We start from the raw sequence: 23,161 nt of genomic DNA, 5'->3' as shown, positions 1-23,161 counted from the left end.
TAAACAATGTTTTATATTTAAAAAAATATATATAATTTATATATATATATATATATATATAATATAAATTTGCTCGTATCTCTTTTCCCCCAAAAGAAACATTTTGGCACATTTATTTTATTTTATTTTTTTTCCCCAAGTCAGTTTGGCAGTGTCCATTGAATATAAATGTATAAATAAATGTGTTATATTTAAAAAAATAAATTTATTAAATACATTTATTCATATATTTATTCATTTATTATTTATTCATATATGAATTTATAAAAATATATATTTAAAAAAATGTATATATAAATGTATTTATATATATATATATATATTTATAATATAAATTTGCTCGTATCCCTTTTCTCCCAAAAGGGACATTTTGGCCCATTTATTTTTTTGTTTGTTTTTTTCCCAAGCCATTTTGGCAATGTCCAATGACTATAAATGTATAAATAAATTTGTTATATTTAAAAAAAATTATAAATAAATTTATTTATATATAAATTTATAAATAACTTTTTTATATTTAAAAAATACATATATCTAATTTTTATATATATATATTTTATATAAATTTGCCAGATGACATCCATTTTTGCATTGCTTTTAAAACTGTTTTCTAGTTCTTAAAGATGCCTGCAAAGTCAAAGGCAAAAGTCATGCCGCCATTATTCTAAACATAAATGTTGGGATTTCAATTTAGACTATTCTATTTTTAGATCCACCCAACACATGTTTTGTGTAGCTGAATAACTAAGTAACTAATGATAGTAAGTAATGATAATAACTAAGTAGTGTAGTGGTCTTATGAGGCTTACACCAAACTGGACTTACATCCCAGTCTGGGAATGGAATGGACAACCTGTGTATTTTGACAACCGATTTTGGGAAAGTGGGAATGATGTGTGAATTTTAAAACTACAGCTAATGCATTCAGGAACAGTCAGCCGCAATCAAGAGTAGACATTCTATTTATTTTACTCACATGAGTGCCAGCATCCTGCTTGCTTGCCTTGGATCCTCGAATCCAAGCTAACAAAACTACAAAAAAAAACCTTTTTACATATTTGGGAGATTACAGCGAAGACATCTGTCTCTCACGTAGATGAATAAATATAGATATATGTTTACGCCTTTCACTTTAAAGTCTCTTCCTTCACGTTGTGCACAATCGCCAGCACAATCCAAAGAGGATGTTCACGTCAATCAAGTGGCGTAACGAGGCAGTCGTCACCTCATCCACATGATAAATAGCTGATTGGCTATTCAGGCGCTGGCCTTTGTGGGAGGCCTCCAGCTGGAGGGCTCTCGTCACCACACACCAATCATCCAACCTTTCATGGAAGAGCTCCAGTGTCAAGATCTCAAGCTTTCGCAGAACGTCGCCATTAATTATTCACGGCTATTAAAAACGGGCGATTTGTCACAACGGAGGCCGCCGTGTCATGGCACCTTTCGGCTGCGTCATGAAACGACCATCATATCTTCACAAAAACAATAATTCCCAGAGAAGAGCTTCTCGCTGGAATGAAAGGAAGTGTCATTACGCTTGTAAGGTCTCATCTCGTCTCGTTAAGTCCTAGCTTGCTTGTCGCGTCTTTTTTTTTTTTTTTTTTTTAAGTGTCTCCATTCGCCATCCTCTTACATCCCACGTGGCCGCTGACCTTCTCCTCTCGCCACGGCTGGAGTGGCTATTGATTGGATCTTGGCACATGGTGTACAAACAGAGAGATAAGGGCCGAGAGAGGCAAGACATGGCCGCAGTGCCCACTCCACTCCCATCGTCTTCCTCCACACACACACACAAACACACACACGGCAAGAAAAAAAACGTCTCTTCTTGACACTCCACTCCCACTGAGCACACACCCGACATGCTACCTAAACTCAGATATCGGACAGGATTAGGGCTTCAATTCAATCACCGGCGTCTAAGTGGTGTTAAGTCACCGCAGAGGACACTGGCTACGTTTACATGCACTAACACAGTCCGATTCCACACTCCTATGTGGAAATCCTCTATTCCGTTTACCATCTCGAAGTCCATCTGTGGAAAAACCATGTGTTGCCTCTCGACTCGTTTAGCTACGTGCGGAGGAAACGGATGCTACATGCAGTAGTACCGACCAAGCCACTTCCAGACATCGAGGATCTAGTACAGGGGTGGGCAAACTACAGCCCGGGGGCCACATCCGGCCCGCCAAATGTTTGAATACGGCCCACCCAATCTTTCCAAAGTATTTCATTTAAACTCAACATACAACCTGGCATCATGGCCTGAGCCAACCTTTTGATGGTTTTATCAATTTTGTTTTTTGACATGGTCTGTTGTTTACAAAGTGTTCCTGAAAAAAGGGACACAAGCACATAATAATAGTAATAATAATAATAATAATTATTATTAAATTATTAGATTATTATAATTATTATTAGAACTACTATGATTATTATAATTATTATATTAATGCTAATTATTATATTAATTATATATAATATTATTGTTATATTTGCATATTTTACATAATAATAATATAATTATTATTATTTTAATTTTATTGTAATTATTATAACATTTTATTATTTTTAAAATATTTAAATATAAATATAAAATAATAATAGCAGATTGCATGACAATTTTACAGATACAATAATACCAGGTGGACTGTTACGTGTAAAATATATAGTCTGCCCCCCCCCCCGTAAATTTTGTCATATCAATGCGGCCCGCGAGTCAAAAAGTTTGCCCACCCCTGATCTAGTATCTAGTAGCCATGATATGCAGCTTGCTAGAACACCCCTTTCACGGGAAGCACAGAATCTAACAAATACAGCTGGAATAGGTGCAGGAATAGGTGCAGATTCTGGAAGATCTACAAAGGTTTCTGTGCTGGTTATTGTGTGTAGTTGCTTTATAGGAGTCCACAACTACCGGAAAATTTTCATAATTGGTCCGCTTTGAGCGGCACAGACTCGAGAGGACCGCTAGCTAGCAAGCTAATTCATTAGCCTCGAATGTATTTCTTCTAAAAACTTGCTACTTCCACACAGAATGTTTTTTTCCACAGCAGAATGTTTTTTTCACTCTCCCGTGTCAGACATGCCATGGCTGACTTCATGACTTTATGCCATGTTAAGGTAATGTCATGGAAGCTAATGTCAACTATGTCATTTATGAAGTAATTGATTTCTAAAAAGGAGGGACCGATTTAGAGGGATGACTGTGACAATAAAATAATAACAGTAAAAATCCACCGACAGACTGCTTTCACAGGAAGCACAGAATCTAACAAATACAGCTGGAATAGGTGCAGATTCTGGAAGATCTACAAAGGTTTCTGTGCTGGTTATTGTGTGCAGCTGCTTAATAGGAGTCCATAACTCTATACAAAGGATGGGAAAATGAGCATAATAGGTCCGCTTTGAGCGGCACAGACTCGAGAGGACCGCTAGCTAGCAAGCTAACTCGTTAGCCTCAAATGTATTTCTTCCAAAAACGTGGTACTTCCACACAGAATGGGAGGAGAGCGTTTTTTTTTTTCACTCTCCCATGTCAGACATGCCATGGGTGACTTGGCTTATTTTCTCAAAAGCTGACTATAGGGGTGTTATTCCATATCTAGAGGTCTCTAATAGTGTTATAAAGCGTATTTAGAAGGCCATAAACAGGTTTAGTGTGCCTTTTTTTTATCTTACTATGTCAACTCTATTGGGTAATACGAGTGTAATGGTGATTATAGGGGTGTTAGTTCATGTCTAGAGGGCTCTTATAAAGGATTTCAGTACAAAAATATTCCATTTATAAATCAGGAATCGTACTTTTTGGACCAATTGACAGTGATAAATGAAGGATTACTGTGTGTTAATTTGTTGTTGAATCGTGCAGACAAACATAATCCAAGTCAAAGAGCTCAGGGGATGTGGCGTGAAAGGACAGTGCATGTTCAAGCTGTGCGGTGTACACCTCACACGACCTTGAAGCTCCCTGAGATCTCTCATTTACACCTCCCTTCCGTCCGGTCCGAACAGGTAAAGGTCGCACGGTGTCAGAGGCGACTTAACAGCGTCACAACCCCGCCCTTCTCAATCCGCACGGTGGCCCAACAAGGTGCTTTCGGTTCCAGTCTGGAGATAAGTAGATACCTGTTACGTGTTAGTGTTTGAGCAGGTGGGGTGTGTGTTTCCGTCTCAGCGCCTCAGGGGAAAAGGAGGGCGACTTAGATATATCGTCAGGGTGATCTACAAACGCAAACGTTCAAACAGATGGGGGACACAGGAATATCGGCCATGCGCAGAATAAAAAAATAAACATTTCCAGTGGGAATGTATAAACATATCTTTCTTTCTACATTTAGAGGATTTAGAGGATGCCCGGAGTACCCGGGGAAAACCCACGCATGCACGGGGAGAACATGTAAACTCCACACAGAGATCGCTGAGCGTGGAATTGAACCTAGCTGTGAGGTTTACGCGCTAACAACACGACCGCCGTGCCGCCCCATTCATTCATTTTCTACCGCTTATCCTCACAAGGGTCGCAGGGGTGCTGGAGCCTATCCCAGCTGTCTTCGGGTGAGAGGCAGGGTACACCCTGGACTGGTGGCCAGCCAATCACAGGGCACATATAGACAAACAACCATTCACACTCACAATCATACCTATGGACAATTTGGAGTCGCTAATTAACCTAGCATGTTTTTGGAATGTGGGAGGAAACCGGAGTACCCAGAAAAAACCCACAAATGCACGGGGAGAACATGCAATTGGTGGAATTGAACTTGAGTCTCCTAGCTGTGAGGCATACGTGCTAACCACTCGTTCACTATGCAGCCTCATATTAATATTATTCATTCATTTTCTACCGCTTGTCCTCACGAGGGTCGCGGAGGTGCTGGAGCCCATCCCAGCTGTCTTCAGGCGAGAGGCGGGGTACACCCTGGACTGGTGGCCAGCCAATCACAGGGCACATATAGACAAACAACCATTCACACTCACATTCATACCTATGGACAATTTGGAGTCGCTAATTAACCTAGCATGTTTTTGGAATGTGGGAGGAAACTGGAGTACCTGGAGAAAACCCGGAAAAACATGCAAAGTCCACACAAAGGTGGGATTGAACTCGGGTCTCCTAGCTGTGAGGTCTGTGCACTAACCACTTGACCACGGTGCAGCCACATTCGATTACATTCCCTTCAAAATTACCATCAATTAATCGCTGCTTTTCAAAGGATAAGAGAATCTCTCTGATTGTTCTTAACTCCTGTTTCCACACTAGTGCTGCACTGTAGCTCAAATTCCCCCTGCTGTTGCCTTGTTGCTCTTCTTCGGACAGCAAACTAGCTTAACTTAATCAACAGCGCCTCTGCTGGCAGCAGCCAAGTACTGCACTCTATTTATTGGCCAGAATTTTTATTCTAGTATTTCAAATCGCTGGTGTACAGTACTGCACATATGGAAGTAGTCTGTGTACCATGTACTGTATCGAGTGTTGATACTTTTTGTGTCTGAAATGGAGTCATCGGATTTACATTATTTCCTATGGGGAAAAAATGCCTTAGCTTTAACTTAGCTGATATTGAAAATTTGATTTTGGGAAAAAAAAATTCTTGACAAAAAAAGATGTCGTCTTATATTTGGGTCAATACAGTGACATGATAAATTCCTGCAGCCCAAACTGGAAGAAGCCCCTCATCTTAATGTGGCAACAATTAGAATTCCCGAAAACGCTCCAAGTGTTTTTCCTCATATGCATGCCGACTGTCATACGTCAATTTAATGGAAATTTAACTGCACGGTGAGTTGAGGTGTGGTTTTATGCCTCGATACGAACATTCAGGCTTTACCGGATCATAAAGCTTGAACTCCACCATCCATCATCGTCTGTGTTGCTCGGTTCACGCGAGGAAAATCTCACACTCGACATGCTTATTGTCGGAAGAGTTCATCAATGCTTGCAGAGCTTTCTTCCTTCCGTTGTTATTGGATTGGCCTTTGTTGTCTCAATTAGAAAAGACAAAAATGAAGGGGAATCAATCGAGACGCTGACTTGAAAATTGTATTCAAATCTTATTGCTTTGCCCTTTTGGTTCATTCGGTGTTTTTGGTTCTCAAATAAGCAGTGCAAGCGGCTGAAGCCCTTTCTCAGAGTTACAAAAACGTTATTAAGTTTGAGAATGTCTAAAAATACAATAGAGACTCAGCTTCGGTTTTAGAGGATTTTTTGGGGGCGGCAGAATTTTGCCTCAGTTATTGTACACTGTCTCGGTTATTATGGAATATTGTGTGTAACAAACTTGTATTTGGCCCTTTGTCATCCATGAGGCTCTCTACTTAGATAGATAGAATGAATATAATGTTAGTTATCACTCTTATATCCATTTGCTTAGACAATATGAAAAGTGTTTGAATATGCTGAAGAATTAATGTTCCTGTGACCCTGATCAGAGACCACCAGCAACCCCTCAGGTCCTGGAGGTGCCTGGATGCACCAACAGCGACCCTGCAGATGCTCATGTTAATCCTGCAAGAATGTGTCAAGATAAGAACTCATAAAACAATAAAAGTAATTACTCTCACATATACATACATACATAGACAAACAAATACAGCTCATGCAACTGCCCCCCCCCCCTAGAGTTGCACGACCATGTAGTAGGGATCCCCAAAAAGAGAATAAAAGTGGAGCAGCATGTCACTGGGTATGTGGTTTCACTCTCCTCGCTGCGAGTAACTTTGAATATTGTTGTCTGTCTTTCTGTATTTTAGTGTTCACAGGAGTTTGAACCTGACACTACTCCCCTATCGTTACGGCCCTCATTAACAAGAGTCTTCAATGAGGGTCAATTCAAATAGCAATTGCTTCCGCATGTAAAACTACAATAACTCTCCACTAATGGAGTTCACCATTTTAAGCCATAATGTGAGATCCAGTGGATGGAAAAAAAAAACATGACTCATTGTAGGGACAAGTTAAAACACGTGTGCACAAAAGCAAAAAATATTTCTGTCAAAGGGAAATATTCTTTTTTAGTCTGGGACTGATATTTTCCTGAAACTTTTCACATTCTACCGCTGATTACAAAAGAACGGAAAAGAGTAGAAACACTGATGAAAAACTGGAGTCCAATGTTTCTTTTGGTAGATTACATGTTTATGTAGCCATACAACACATTACATGCTAGGACTACGTTAAAAAGCCATAGCATTTCAGTATGTGGAATCAAACTATGGAATGGATTGAGTAAGGAAATCAAACAATGCACAACGAACAGTTGATGTTTGCTAAATACAAGGATGAAGAGTCTTGAACCAGTCATGATGTGCTATATATATCACTATATTGACACTTACTATGGTACCCATTATGTCATTGGATGCTCATATCACCTCCTACTTTGGTACGGGACAAACATTTTTTTATAAAAAATAAAATAAAATAAAATAAAATAAAATAAAATAAAATAAAATAAAATAAAATAAAATAAAATAAAATAAATTTAAAATTTAAAATTTAAAATTTTAAATTTAAAATTTAAAATTTAAAATTTAAAATTTAAAATTTAAAATTTAAAATTTAAAATTTTTAATTTTAAATTTAAAATTTTAAATTTAACAAACATGTGACAAACATTTTTTAGTAAATTAAAATTAAAATTAAAATTAAAATTAAAATTAAAATTAAAATTAAAATTAAAATTAAAATTAAAATTAAAATTAAAATTAAAATTATTTTTTTTATTTTAAAGTAAACTATATTAGGAAAGCAGGAAGTGAACAAATGTAACAATTACTGGTTGTAAAAGTACCAGATGGAGGGGTAGGATTTAATAAGCTTTGCTTCTTCCTACTCCTTTTGGACATGTGGAACTGTGAACTGATTATGGGATGCACTCAATTGTAATCTGATGTATGTTCAGATGAAATTAAACCATTACCATTGCCATTACCATTATTCTGTGTGCCTTGAAAAAAAAAAACCCGCTAAAATGGCCGCTACTGAAGAGGCTGCCTTTTGAAAAATGGCCGGGATTGAATGAGTTAAACGTGGTAACATTTTTGCACGTCTGGAACGGTTTAATTAGATTTAAATTATTTTCTATGGGGAAAAAAATTGTTCCATGTTTTCATATGATCCGGTTTTTGACGGACCCTGCGTAATGAGGTACCTGTCCCCGTAAGTACACAAACAACACAGAGCCAATGACGGTATCTGAACACGTTCTGTTCATAGGAATACATTAGAGGGAACAAATTAGTCAGCAAGCAGAGAAGAATGCCAGCACAAATGGCCCCGGCGCTTATTTGCATCCTTCCGAGATAAGTGTTGTCATTAGAAGGTGAACGCGTCCCTGCAAACGAGTCGGCCTTGGAAAGAACGCGATCCGTCTTCAAACTTTGATGTGTCTCGGAAGCTCCCCTCATCTCTTCTCATCTTTTTCCCCTCTGACCTGTGTGAGTGTTTGGAGTTGCATATGTGCATGAGATAGCGGGGGCGGGGGCGGCGGGAAGGGAGATAGAGCAGACAGAAAGAGATATGAGGGGGCCGGGCCGGGCTGTCTGCCACCCAGGCCCGGAGAACATAAAGAGAAAAATACGGCCATAAAAGCTGGCTATGACTATGAATACTAATATCGAGTCAAACCGAGTGTGTCTGGCCTTTCTCTCTGCATCGCCGTCTGCAGATTCAAGGTAGAACTAAAAATACGGAAAAAGATGGCAGTCCTGATTTGGTCCTGCAAGAATTACCAATCGCTTATCGGTGGAAAGTACACAACATTGAAAGGCGAGTAGCTAAGTGAGTAGATCGAAGCTTTTCCGTTGGCTTTGTTGCATTTGTTCGGATCGTTTTTTGACGCATATCAAATGAGCCTCCATGAGAGGGACTCAGAGACTTGAAGGTGCATGTATTTTTTATCCCAGCTGTCTTCAGGCAAGAGGCTGGTGGCCAGCCAATCACAGGGCACATATACACAAACAACCATTCACACTCACATTCATACCTATGGACAATTTCGAAAAAAACATATCGGTCGATCCCAAATTATATCACTAGTTGCTTTTTTGAAAAGGGATCTACTCTATAGGGGTCTGATTACTCCCTAAATATAGTGACAAAGCCGTTAAGTTGGCAACAGTGATCCCTCCTGCTGAGTGTTCTTATTCTCTGGCAATGACTCAGTGCAAACATTCATTCATTTTCGATCGCTTCTCCTCACAAGGGTGCTGCAGGGCGAGAGGCGGGGTACACCCTGGACTGATGGCCAGCCAATCACAAGGCACATATAGACAAACAACCATTCACACTCACATTCATACCTATGAACAAATCTGGAGTTAGCCAATTAACCTAGCATGTTTTTGGAATGTGGGAGGAAACCAGACTACCCGGAGAAAACCTATCAATGCACGGGGAGAACATGCAAACACCATACACAGATGGCCGAGGGTGGGATTGAACTCGGGTCTCCTATCTGTGAGGTCTGTGCGCTAACCGCTCAACCGCCTAACATAAACATATCAGATTTATAAACATCAAATCCAACTTATCACAGTCAAATTCACTTATCACAGTCGGCTCCGGAACCGATTAACCGTGATAAATGAGGGATCACTGTATTTGTACAATGTGAAAATTTGACAATTTGGAGTGGCCAATTAACCTAGCATGTTTTTGGAATGTGGGAGGAAACCGGAGTACCCGGAAAAAAATGGGTAGAACACGCAAACTCCACACAGAGATGGCCGAGGGTGGAATTGAACTCAGGTCTCCTAGCTGTGAGTTCTGTGCGCTAACCGCTCGACCACCTAACATAAACATATCAGATTTATAAACATCAAATCCAAATTATCACAGTCAAATTCACTTATCACAGTCGGCTCCGGAACCAATTAACCGTGATAAATGAGGGATCACTGTATTTGTACAATGTGAAAATTTGACAATTTGGAGTGGCCAATTAACCTAGCATGTTTTTGGAATGTGGGAGGAAACCGGAGTACCCGGAAAAAAAACGGGTAGAACATGCAAACTCCACACAGAGATGGCTGAGGATGGGATTGAACTCGGGTTTCCTAGCTGTGAGGCCTGCGTGCTAACCACTCGCCCTGGAACAGATGAATTACCGCAAATTTTGTCCACGTCGGAACACGGAAAGGCTCGTTAGACAGTAGCCTCTCAGTAAGTCATTCATCACCATCCTCTTCCTTCTCCTAGGAACTAAAACCACTAAAGTCGTCTTCTTCAGGGTCACAATTGAATAGTCGCATAAATACGTACTTCGTTTCTCTGTGTCATTTTTGTCTCAGGGCAAATGAACCGCTTGATCCCACAAGTACTGTATTTTCTGGACTATAAGTTGCTTTGGAGTATAAGTCGCACAAGGCCAAAAATGCATAAATAGGTCGGAAAAAAAATACATAAGTCGCTCTGGAGTATAAGTCGCAGGAACAGCCAACCTATGAAAAAAAGTGCCACTTATAGTCCGGAAAATATGGTAAACAGAAGTTAAATTACTTGTATATTTCTTAGCTACCCTTTTGAATGTTAAGTTTCTGTGTGATGACTTCAGTGGGTTATTTTGTGTGACTTATAGTCCGGAAAATACGGTAGCTTAGTCGTCCGGTCAAACCTACAGTGTCAGACCGGAACAGGATCGCTACATAAGACTTAAATAAAATGTCTTATCAGTTTCCACTTCCGTCGTCCATGTCGCTACTCCCAGAAGCTGGACTCTAGGCATTATCGAGCATGTGTGGTTGTGTGCGACAGGAAGAAAAGCTCCGAGGAGGATTTGTTTGACTCTGAATATAAGACAAATTAAGAATCATTGACCATTTCCATGTTATGGTTTGGTAAATTTCAAAGTCTTATCTCCATTTTACGGTCAGGCGCACCTTACAAATGGAGAAAGGGGGGGGGTACTTTCATGGTCCCCTACCCAACCCTACCCAACCCAAGCCTTCTTTGACAAATGTAAGGAGGACAGAGGCAAAAGTCGTAATCTCTCAAGCATTTCTAATGAGTTTTCTCCTACAATTATTTGATAAGAGGAGACGCGACTGGAGGCGACGCGTGTGATACACTAGCTGCCGCTGCAGAGGTGAGAGCTTGTGTACACACTGTGTACACATTGTGTACACACACACAACTGCAGGCTTAGGGGGGGTAATATTGCTAACGATAACATGAGCGGCTGAAGTTATGACCGTCACATACACCTAAGTTACCGATCTGGCACACTTTACTGGAGGCCTTAATCCTAATCTTTGACCTCCTTGATGCAGCTCCAACTCACCACGCTGAGTCCCAGCTGCTCCCTCTGCAGGTAGGGAAGGTTCCTGCGCTCCAGGCTGGCCAGATAATGCTGCAGTCTGGAGTAGGTGTACGGGTAGCAGTAGGCGAACTGGTACACGTCATCTTCTCGGTCAAAGCAGAAAGCGAAGGACATGACGTAGTTGCGGCGGTGGTCCGGGCAGCGGTAGTAGTAGACGTTCTTGGCCGGAAGCCTCTGCCTGAAATAGCGAAGGAGACGACACATTTAAAAGGGATTGGGTTAGACTTGAAGGTCAACTAAAGTACCGTAGGTTGATATCGATAAAAAAGTCAAAATAAAAAATTAATTTGTTCATTTGTTTATTATTTTGTTCATCTTATTTTGTGTTAAAAAAATAAAAAAATACATTAAACATTTATTTAATAATTTAATAATAAATAAAAATTAATGTATAATAATTTGGTATAATTTAATGTTTTATCAGAGCTTTTGCAAAGAACCAATGCACTGAAAAAGTGGAGGGTATAGCAGAAGCATTGAATATACATATGGACATATATAAATATAAGCATATATATACATATATACATATATATATATATACATATATATATATATATATATATATATATATATATATATATATATATATATATGTTAATGTTTAATATAATTAATATTTATTAATATTTTTATTATATATATAAATATATTAAAATATATATATATATATAAAATATATATTTGATGAAGATTTGATTAACTTTACCTTGACTTTGATTAATTTGTATCCCCTTTCATTCATCATGTATTTTGCTTTTGTTTGTAACGGATTAATCGGATTAAATGATTACGTTTTTGTGCGTTTTGATTTTGTCTGACCTTATGCAGCGAATTCATTAAAAAAAAACAAAAAAAAAAAACGAGGTTCCGATGAATGTGTGTTTGTCTGGAGTGAATAGATGTTGAAAGCGAGCAATATAGGACAAACAGTTATTAAAAGCTTCTCAGCAAAACATTCATCTTTCATTCAACATTAACCTTCAGCATACTGTAAAAACCAGCCACAATGCAGGCACACAACAAAAAACAGATGATTCATACAATAAATAAATACCACTAGCAGGTATCAGTTTATCAGTGCAATAGCGTTCAAATGGTTGACGTTGATCATTTTATGATGTTTTATTTCTATGACTGCCTTTTCTGATGTCTTACCTATTGTGTGGAAATATGGGCTAATAACTATAAAAGCAATCTTCACTCGCTAAATGTACTGCAAAAAAGGTCAGTAAGGATAATTCATAATGCCGCCTACAGAGAACATACTAACTCCTTATTTCTAAAATGACAAATACTTCAACTTGCTGATATAGTTCATCTTCAAACAGCTAAAATAATGCATAAGGCTAAAAATAAGCAATTAGCTAAAAATGTCATCCAATACTTCTCTACAAGAGAGGAGAAATATGATCTCAGGGAAGAAGTACATTTGAAACACTTCTATGCTAGGACTACGTTATGCTAGCCATAGCATTTCAGTATGTGGAATCAAACTATGGAATGGATTGAGTAAGGAAATCAAACAATGCACAACGATGAGCCAATTCAAGAAACAATACAAGCAGTTGATGTTTGCTAAATACAAGGATGAAGAGTCTTGAACCAGTCATGATGTGCTATATATATCACTATATTGACACTTACTATGGTACCCATTATGGCATTGGATACTCATATCACCTACTTTGCTACAAGACAAAAAATAAAAAAATATATAAAAAATTAATAAAATAAATTAATAAATAAAATAAATTTGATAAATACAAGGATGAAGAGTCTTGAACCAGTCATGATGTGCTATATATATCACTATATTGACACTTACTATGGTACCCATTATGGCATTGGATGCTCATATCACCTACTTTGGTACGGGACAAAAATAAAATTAAAAAATAAAATTAAAATAAATTAAAAATAAATTAATAAAATAACAAATTATTCATTCATTCATGAATGAAATGAAAATAAAATAAATAAAAAAACAAATTAATAAAATAAAAAAAATCATTCATTCATAAATGAATATTTTTTCATCTTATTAATTTATTTTAATTTTATTTATTTATCTTTTGTCACATATATATATATATATATATATCATATCGTATATCATATCACCTTGTACTTCGGTACGTGACAAAAGTAAAAAAAAATAAATTAAAATAAATTAGTAAAATAATAAATTATTCATTCATGAAATGAAAATAAAATAAATTAAAATAAATTAATAAAATTAAAAAAATATTCATTCATAAATGAATAATTTTTCATCTTATCAATATTCATTCATTCATTCATTCATAAATAAATAATTTTTCATCTTATTAATTTATTTTAATTTAACTAAAACATATTTCATTCATTCATGAATTAATATTTTTTATTTTATTAATTTATTGTTATTTCGGAGTGATATGATGATACATATATATATATATATCATATCACCTCGTTCTTTGGTACATGACAAAAATACAAATTAAATTAATAAAAACTTAAACTATATTAGGAAAGCAGGAAGTGAACAAATGTAAGAGTTACTGATTGTAAAAGTACCAGATGGAGGGGTAGGATTTAATAAGCTTTGCTTCTTCCTACTCCTTTTGGACATGTGGAACTGGGAACTGATTATGGGATGCATTCAATTGTAATCTGATGCATGTTCAAATGAAATTAAGCCATTACTATTTTCCATTCCCGACATGGGTTCTTTTGCTGTGATTGTCAAGGCCTCAGTGATGCATCGTTCTTGCATGTACCGCTAACTTAACTGTGTTCTCCTTCGTGGGTACTTCACTGACCCGTCAGACGCAAGCCGCATCGCCTGCCAGGCCTGGCGCTAAACAGAACCGACTGCTCTTTGCACCTCCAGCTGGATCAATGGCGGTTACGGGGCGGTATCGCCGCAGTGCACACAAGGTCTCTGCTTACGCGACATGTTTGCAGTTCACACCCTTCATCTGCCTGACGTTGTCTTCCTCTCCCTCGCCTCATCCCTTTCGGAGACGCGGTGTGAAGGGTGTAGCACGTGACCGCCTTCGCCTCCCGTTTTTCCGCCGCCTTTCTCCAAATATCTGCAACACTGTCACTTTCTGAGGGTTCTGACAGTCCACATTGGGGAAAACAGTTCTGCCAACAAAAACTCTTGCAGATGCTACCAAGAGATGAGGATAAGGGGAGGGAGATGACTGATTGATGGGTCCGGGGTGTTTGGATCAGGAAGAAAGGTGGTATGAGGAGATAAGGAGAAGATAACAGAACGAGGAGATGGCAGATCCGGGTCTGATATGCGGGAAGGAAGTGATGGCGGAGAGCGGCGTAGCGGGCTGTGGGACGCGAAGGCCGCCTGTAGTGAGCGAGCGAGCGAGTGAGTGAGCGTCCCTGGCAAGAGATGAGATAAAGATGGTATCGGGGTTTTGCGGTTTTGCCCGACAATCAACAAACGGGACAGACTGCTCGCCGCTAACTGTCTGAACTTCTCTCTCTGACTCGCCCCGAAGGAAGCAGGAAAGACAGTTTGATGTGTTTGCGCAAACACCTCGTATATCGTGTTAGGCGGCAGATAAAAGCCACGGAGGAGAAGCTTTCTGTTCAGGTTCTGGCTTGCGTGTAGTCGTGATGGCGATAGCTGTGTCAGCTGCGTCATGTGACACGGTAAACAAAAGACAGGGGTCTCAAACTCAATTTACCTGGGGGCCACTGGAGCTAGGGTCTGGGTGAGGCTGGGCCGCATCAGGTTAAAAATAAATAAATAAATAAATAAATAAATATATATATATAATAAAAAAAATATAATAAAAATATTAATAAATATTAAATATTATATATATATATATATATATATATATATATATATATATATATATATATATTTTTTATATATATATTTTATATATATATATAATATAAGAGTATTCAATGCTTCTGCTATACCCTCCACTTTTTCAGTGCTTTGATTCTTCGCAAAAGCTCTGATAAAACATGAAATTATTATAAATTATTATAAATTATTATAAATTGTTATAAATTGTTATAAGTTGTTATAAATTATTATAAATTATTATAAATTCATATGAAATTATTAAATACATATTTAATGTTATTTTTTTCTACACAAAATAAGATGGAAAAATAAATAAGCAAATCAAAAAACAAATGAAATAAGTGAAACAAATGAACAAATTAATTTTTATTCATGATTAAATTATTAAATAAATGTTTAATGTTCATTTTTATTTTTCGACACAAAATAAGACGGAAAAATAAATAAGCAAATTAAAAAACAAATGAAATAAGTGAAACAAATGAACAAATTAATTTTTATGTATGATTAAATTATTAAATAAATGTTTAATGTTAATTTTTATTTTTCAACACAAAATAAGATGGGAAAATAAATAAGCAAATCAAAAAACAAATGAAACAAATGAACAAATTATTTTTTTATTCATTATTAAATAATTAAATAAATGTTTAATGTTAATTTTTATTTTTCAACACAAAATAAGATGGAAAAATAAATAAGCAAATCAAAAAACAAATTAAACAAATTAAACTATCATATCAAGGCGGGGGCCTCAAACTCACGGCGGCCCGCGGGCCGTGAGTTGAGACACTATAGACAGATTCCGATCAGGGAACCCGTTCAGGCATACAGCATTTAAAAAAAAGTAACTTTATTATTTGACTAACTGGGACTAGCTTTATTCTTTTATTCTCATAATAATGTCACTTAAAAAAATGAAAAAAAAATATTCTTTATTATTTCAACTTCATGCTACTAAAATAATGTTATTTTTACTCATAATATTTTTTTGTTATTGTCATAAAATTACAAAATGTCTTGGAAACATTTCCTTATATTTCGGCTTTTGTTGGCCATTTTGGAACTAATCAATACCAAAAACAGAGTTTCCACGGTATGAATAATAATAGACATCATAAATAATCAAATGTACTTATATTTAAAACACGATAAAAAATTTTGTTTTATTTTTAAGGTTGTCTTATATTCTTCTGACAGTTATTTGAAAGGTTTTGTTGGCCCTTTTGGAACTAATCAATACCAAAAACAGAGTTTCCACGGTATGAATAATAATAGACATCATAAATAATCAAATGTACTTATATTTAAAACACGATAAAAAATTTTGTTTTATTTTTAAGGTTGTCTTATATTCTTCTGACAGTTATTTGAAAGGTTTTGTTGGCCCTTTTGGAACTAATCAATACCAAAAACAGAGGTTCCACTGTATTAATAATAATAGACATCATAAATAATAAAATGTACTTATATTTAAAACATGAAAAAAAAATAGGTTTTATTTTTAGGGTTGTCTTATATTCTTCCGACAGTTATTTGAAAGGTTTTGTTGGCCCTTTTGGAACTAATCAATACCAAAAACAGATGTTGCACTGTATTAATAATAATAGCCATCATAAATAATCAAATGTACTTATATTTAAAACAGGATAAAAATTAGGTTTTATTTTTAAGGTTGTCTTATATTCTTCTGACAGTTCTTTGAAAATGCAAGTGATCCATTTCTGGTCACACACTTTAAAAACCCTCAGATGGACTCTTCATCTGTTTACATATTTCTTAGTTCCTCCATTTTGGACTTGAGCGTTTGACCTTGCCAAAGAGTGAAAACGTCCTCGCTATTGATTTTAATTACTGCTGCTTGTCATGGCATTACAGTTATAGGCCAGAAGGAAAAAAAAAATGCTGTGGAAGGTTGGGTGCCCGGAAGGCCCGTTTGAACGGCGACACGGACTCCCGCCTTTAAATACCACAGTCACGCACACAAATGTAGAAAATCGAAAAAAAACCAACAAACAACAAAAATCCTAAGCACATTCAGGAAAACACACACAGTCCTGGAGCTTTAATATAAGCAGTCTCTGCTCCTGTTTGGCAGCCGGCAATTTGTTTTATCTAAATGCTACCTTCTCCTCTGCCCATCTCCAGACATGGTACAGTGCCGTCGCTCCAAACAGAATTATCACAAAACACTTTCCATAGATGATAAGACGCACACACGTGGTTTTACAATTCAGCGATTACAGAGACGCCAAACACACAAACAAGAATCCACAAAGTCACACACATACGTATGTGAGCGACATCAAGGTCATGGGATGAATTCACTTCTGGAGAAAACGAGAAAGTCAAGAAAACTTGAAAGAGTAGAAACGCAATCGAAAAAAACAATTGCGGTCGGCGTATCAAAACAAACACTTTGATATTTTGTAACTAAAGTGGGGTTATTTTCTGACATAATAGGACTTTAGGTTGCACGGTGGTTGAGTGGTTAGCATTTAGACATTCTCTACAAACCATTTTTTTTTCAACTGTAGTCTCCTTGCATGCATTTTTTTTTTTATCACATTTTACCTCTCATTAATTCATTTTGCGGGGTACACCCTGGACTGGTGGCCAGCCAATCACAGAGCACATATAGACAAACAACCATTCACACTCACATTCATACCTATGGACAATTTGGAGTGGCTAATTAACCTAGCATGTTTTTGGAATGTGGGAGGAAACCGGAGTACCCGGAGAGAGAGATGGCCGAGGGTGGAATTGAACTCGGATCACGTAGCTGTGAAACCTGCGTGTTAACCACTTGTCCCCCGTGCAGCCTTGAGTAATTGATACACTCATTGAAATGTCGATTTTTTATTCATTAATTCATTTTCTAGGGTCGTGGGGGATGCTGGAGCCTATCCCAGCTGTCTTCAGGCAAGAGGCGGGGTACACCCTGGACTGGTGGCCAGCCAATCACAGGGCACGTAAAGACAAACAACCATTCACACTCACATTCATACCTATGGACAATTTGGAGTCGCTAATTAACCTAGCATGTTTTTGGAATGTGGGAGGAACCCACGCATGTACGGGGAGAACATCCACAGAGATGGCCGAGGGTGGAATTGAACCCTGGTCTCCTAGCTGTGAAATCAGCGCACAAACCACTCGACCGCCGTCAAATTGTCTCTTATTTGGGGTGGTTAGTGGTCGAGTGGTTAGCGCGCAGACCTCACAGCTCGGAGACCCGAGTTCAATCCCACCCTGGGTCATCTTTGTGTGGAGTTTGCTTGCGTGGGTTTTCTCCGGGTACTCCGGTTTCCTCCCACATTCCAAAAACATGCTAGGTTAATTAGCGACTCCAAATTGTCCATAGGTATGAATGTGAGTGTGAATGGTTGTTTGTCTATATGTGCCCTGTGATTGGCTGGCCACCAGTCCAGGGTGTACCCCGCCTCTCGCATGAAGACAGCTGGGATAGGCTCCAGCATCCCCCGCGACCCTTGTGAAGATAAGCAGTAGAAAATGAATGAATGAATGTCTCTTATTGTAAGTATTTTTGGGCTAGCAGATTTTTCCTTGAACTGTACCAACTTCGGAGTCAGTGCCGTATAATTAAACTGCAGAAAAAAAAGTATCCTCACCTCTTGTGCCTTACCAAAATATAGGAATCAATTCTCCCCACAAATCTTTAGCAATACGCTCCATCCAAATCTTTATTTCCATTTGCGTCAAACTGGAATTGCTTCTTGTTAATGGCGTAGACCACAAATAAAGTTTGATTGAAATTGGTGTTTCCGTTCCAGAATAATCCTCCTCACTAACAACCAACTGAGGCGAAAAACAACACCTATCACTTTTCCATTTTTGCGCTTGGTGGAGGTAATAAGAAAAAGGAGGACATGGAAGACAGCGGAGGGGTTTTGACACAGCTGGCAGGCCGCCTTTAGCGAGGCGCCGCCATCGGTGGCTAAAAAACTCCTCGTATTGGCGTTGGAATCTCCTGAAGTTTCAAGATGAAGGCTTCGAAATTGGTAACTTTCACGCGTTCAACACCTTGTCTATATTTCAGAATCAATCAAGCGTGGAGGACACGCCAATCAAGAGCTTCTCCGAGCAAGCTCACAAAGGCAAAGAGGACAAAACACACACACACACATTTTACGGAACGTTCATCCTGTCAACTCTTCGGAAGGTTATGTGTTTCCGCAGATCCCCACCAAGCTCATTTGAGGCAAACATTCCACGGCCGATGACACGTTTCCTCATTCCCTGGTCACGACCACGCCAATAAGCGAAAAGCTGATGTTTCTCGACAATCTCAACAAAACCAGGTTGGTTTATTGTCCGTCACAAGCGAGGCCCGTAACCTCGTTCCGTGTATGAAGTCGCCGCCGACAAAAAGCGACTTCCTCATTGGTACGTACGTAGGATGTATATTCATGTGTGAGTAGTGCACATGACGGCGTATCAATCCTGGGAGCTTCAGCGGTGGTTTTTATGCAAATGAGGACATCGGGAGGCACTGTTGCTAGGCAACCTGCGATTTGGTCGCCCCACCGTATGTTTCATAGACAGGGTTTCCCGCAGGACTGCAATCTATTTGTGGTGTCATCACCCGATTTGCATAATTGACCATCACTCAAAACTCCGTCCAGAGTGATTTTCAAACACTTTGGAGCTTTTTGGTTTGTGTCATCAGAATATGAATGAATGAATGAATGAATGATGGCGCTTTTTTTGTGTCATCAGAATATGAATGAATGAATGAATGAATGATGGTGCTTTTTGGTTTGTGTCATCAGAATATGAATGAATGAATGAATGAATGAATGAATGAATGAATGAATGAATGAATGAATGAATTAATTATTTAATTAATTAATGATGGAGCCTTTTGGCTCGCGTCATCAGCATATGAATGAATTAATGAATGAAGGAATGATGGAGCTTTTTGGTTTGTGTCAGAATATGAATGAATGAATGAATGAATGGTGGAGCTTTTTGGTTTGTGTCATCAGAATATGAATGAATGAATGAATGAATGATGGCGCTTTTTGGTTTGTGTCATCAGAATATGAATGAATGAATGAATGAATTAATTAATTAATGATGGAGCCTTTTGGTTAGCTTCCTCAGAATATGAATGAATGAATGAATGATTGAGCTTTTTGGTTTGTGTCATCAGAATATGAATGAATGAATGAATGAATGAATGGTGGAGCTTTTTGGTTTGTGTCATCAGAATATGAATGAATGAAGGAAGGAATGATTGAGCTTTTTGGTTTGTGTCATCAGAATATGAATGAATGAATGAATGAATGAATTAATTAATTAATGATGGAGCCTTTTGGTTAGCGTCCTCAGAATATGAATGAATGAATGAATGAAGGAATGATTGAGCTTTTTGGTTTGTGTCATCAGAATATGAATGAATGAATGAATGAATGAATGAATGAATGAATGGTGGAGCTTTTTGCTTTGTGTCATCAGAATACGAATGAATGAATAAATGAATGGTGGAGCTTTTTGGTTTGTGTCATCAGAATATGAATGAATGAATAAATGAATGAATGAATGACTGAATGAATGGTGTACCTTTTGGTTTGTGTCATCAGAATATGAATGAATGAATGAATGATGGAGCTTTTTGGTCTGTGTCATCAGAATATGAATGAATAAATGAATGAATGAAGGAGCTTTTTGGTTTGTGTCATCAGAATATGAATGAATGAATGAATGAATGATGGAGCTTTTTGTTTTGTGTCATCAGAATATGAATGAATGAATGAATGAATGAATGAATGAATGGTGGAGCTTTTTGGTTTGTGTCATCAGAATATGAATGAATGAATGAAAGATGGAGGTTTTTGGTTTGTGTCATCAGAATATCAATGAATGAATGAATGAATGATGGAGCTTTTTGGTCTCTGTCATCAGAATATGAATGAATAAATGAATGAATGAAGGAGCTTTTTGGTTTGTGTCATCAGAATATGAATGAATGAATGAATGATGGAGCTTTTTGGTCTGTGTCATCAGAATATGAATGAATAAATGAATGAATGAAGGAGCTTTTTGGTTTGTGTCATCAGAATATGAATGAATGAATGAATGATGGAGCTTTTTGGTCTGTGTCATCAGAATATGAATGAATAAATGAATGAATGAAGGAGCTTTTCGGTTTGTGTCATCAGAATATGAATGAATGAATGAATGAATGGTGGAGCTTTTTGGTTTGTGTCATCAGAATATGAATGAATGAATGAATGAATGAATGAAAGATGGAGCTTTTTGGTTTGTGTCATCAGAATATGAATGAATGAATGAATGATGGAGCTTTTTGGTTTGTGTCATCAGAATATGAATGAATGAATGAATGATGGAGCTTTTTGGTCTGTGTCATCAGAATATGAATGAATAAATGAATGAATGAAGGAGCTTTTTGGTTTGTGTCATCAGAATATGAATGAATGAATGAATGATGGAGCTTTTTGGTTTGTGTCATCAGAATATGAATGAATGAATGAATGAATGGTGGAGCTTTTTGGTTTGTGTCATCAGAATATGAATGAATTAATGAATGAATGAAAGATGGAGCTTTTTGGTTTGTGTCATCAGAATATGAATGAATGAATGATGGAGCTTTTTTGTTTGTGTCATCAGAATATGAATGAATGAATGAATGATGGAGCTTGTTGGTTTGTGTCATCAGAATATGAATGAATGAATGAATGAATGATGGAACTTTTTGGTTTGTGTCATCAGAATATGAATGAATGATGGATCTTTTTGGTTTGTGTCATCAGAATATGAATGGATGAATGAATGAATGAATGATGGAGCTTTTTGGTTTGTGTCATCAGAATATGAATGAATGAATGAATGATGGAGCTTTTTGGTTTGTGTCATCAGAATATGAATGAATGAATGAATGAATGAATGGTGGAGCTTTTTGGTTTGTGTCATCACAATATGAATGAATGAATGAAGGATGGTGCTTTTTGGTTTGTGTCATCACAATATGAATGAATGAATGATGGAGATTTTTGGTTTGTGTCATCACAATATGAATGAATGAATGAATGAATAATGGAGCTTTTTGGTTTGTGTCATCAGAATATGAATGAATGAATGAATGAATGATGGAACTTTTTGGTTTGTGTCATCAGAATATGAATGAATGATGGAGCTTTTTGGTTTGTGTCATCACAATATGAATGAATGAATGAATGAATGAATGATGGAGCTTTTTGGTTTGTGTCATCAGAATATGAATGAATGAATGAATGAATGAATGGTGGAGCTTTTTGGTTTTTGTCATCAGAATATGAATGAATGAATGAATGAAGGATGGTGCTTTTTGGTTTGTGTCATCACAATATGAATGAATGAATGATGGAGATTTTTGGTTTGTGTCATCAGAATATGAATGAATGAATGAATGAATAATGGAGCTTTTTGGTTTGTGTCATCAGCATATGAATGATTGAATGAATGAATGATGGAACTTTTTGGTTTGTGTCATCAGAATATGAATGAATGATGGAGCTTTTTGGTTTGTGTCATCACAATATGAATGAATGAATGAATGAATGAATGAATGAATGAATGAATGATGAAGTTTTTTGGTTTGTGTCATCAGAATATGAATGAATGAATGATGGAGCTTTTTGGTTTGTGTCATCAGAATATGAATGAATGAATGAATGAATGATGGAGCTTTTTGGTTTGTGTCATCAGAATATGAATGAATGAATGATGGAGCTTTTTGGTTTGTGTCATCAGAATCTTGTCACCATTTTGCCAAGTGAGGTGTTTTCGCTGGAACAATTCCATCCTATCGCTTTCCGATACCTGTTGAAAGAATTGTAAATATGTCCTCATCCTGACTAAGTGTTTGCTCTGCCATTGATTATTTGCCACTCAATTAGCTAATGAATTTGTTCGGAGGTGGCAAACATTTGAAGCAACGTTGCCCGCCTTTGCATCCCACCCACTGTGAGCGTCCCATGAC

General features: G+C 37.3%; 1 protein-coding gene across 1 annotated transcript in view; it reads right to left on the bottom strand.

Annotated features, from left to right (window-relative positions):
- Nucleotides 1-23,161, bottom strand: part of agbl4 (AGBL carboxypeptidase 4) — a 388,105-nt gene that overhangs the window by 166,088 nt on the left and 198,856 nt on the right. Inside the window, exon 5 of the mRNA XM_058073430.2 lies at nucleotides 11,286-11,502. Within this exon, the coding sequence (XP_057929413.2) occupies nucleotides 11,286-11,502 (217 nt within the window). The remainder of the gene's footprint in view (nucleotides 1-11,285; nucleotides 11,503-23,161) is intronic.

This window comes from Doryrhamphus excisus, linkage group LG4 (assembly GCF_037039965.1).
Source record: "Doryrhamphus excisus strain RoL-2023G ecotype Guam linkage group LG4, RoL_Dexc_Guam_v1.1, whole genome shotgun sequence".
Lineage (NCBI taxonomy): Eukaryota > Metazoa > Chordata > Actinopteri > Syngnathiformes > Syngnathidae > Doryrhamphus > Doryrhamphus excisus.
Note: the sequence above shows the minus strand (reverse complement) of the source record. Positions and strands in the feature narration are given on the sequence as shown.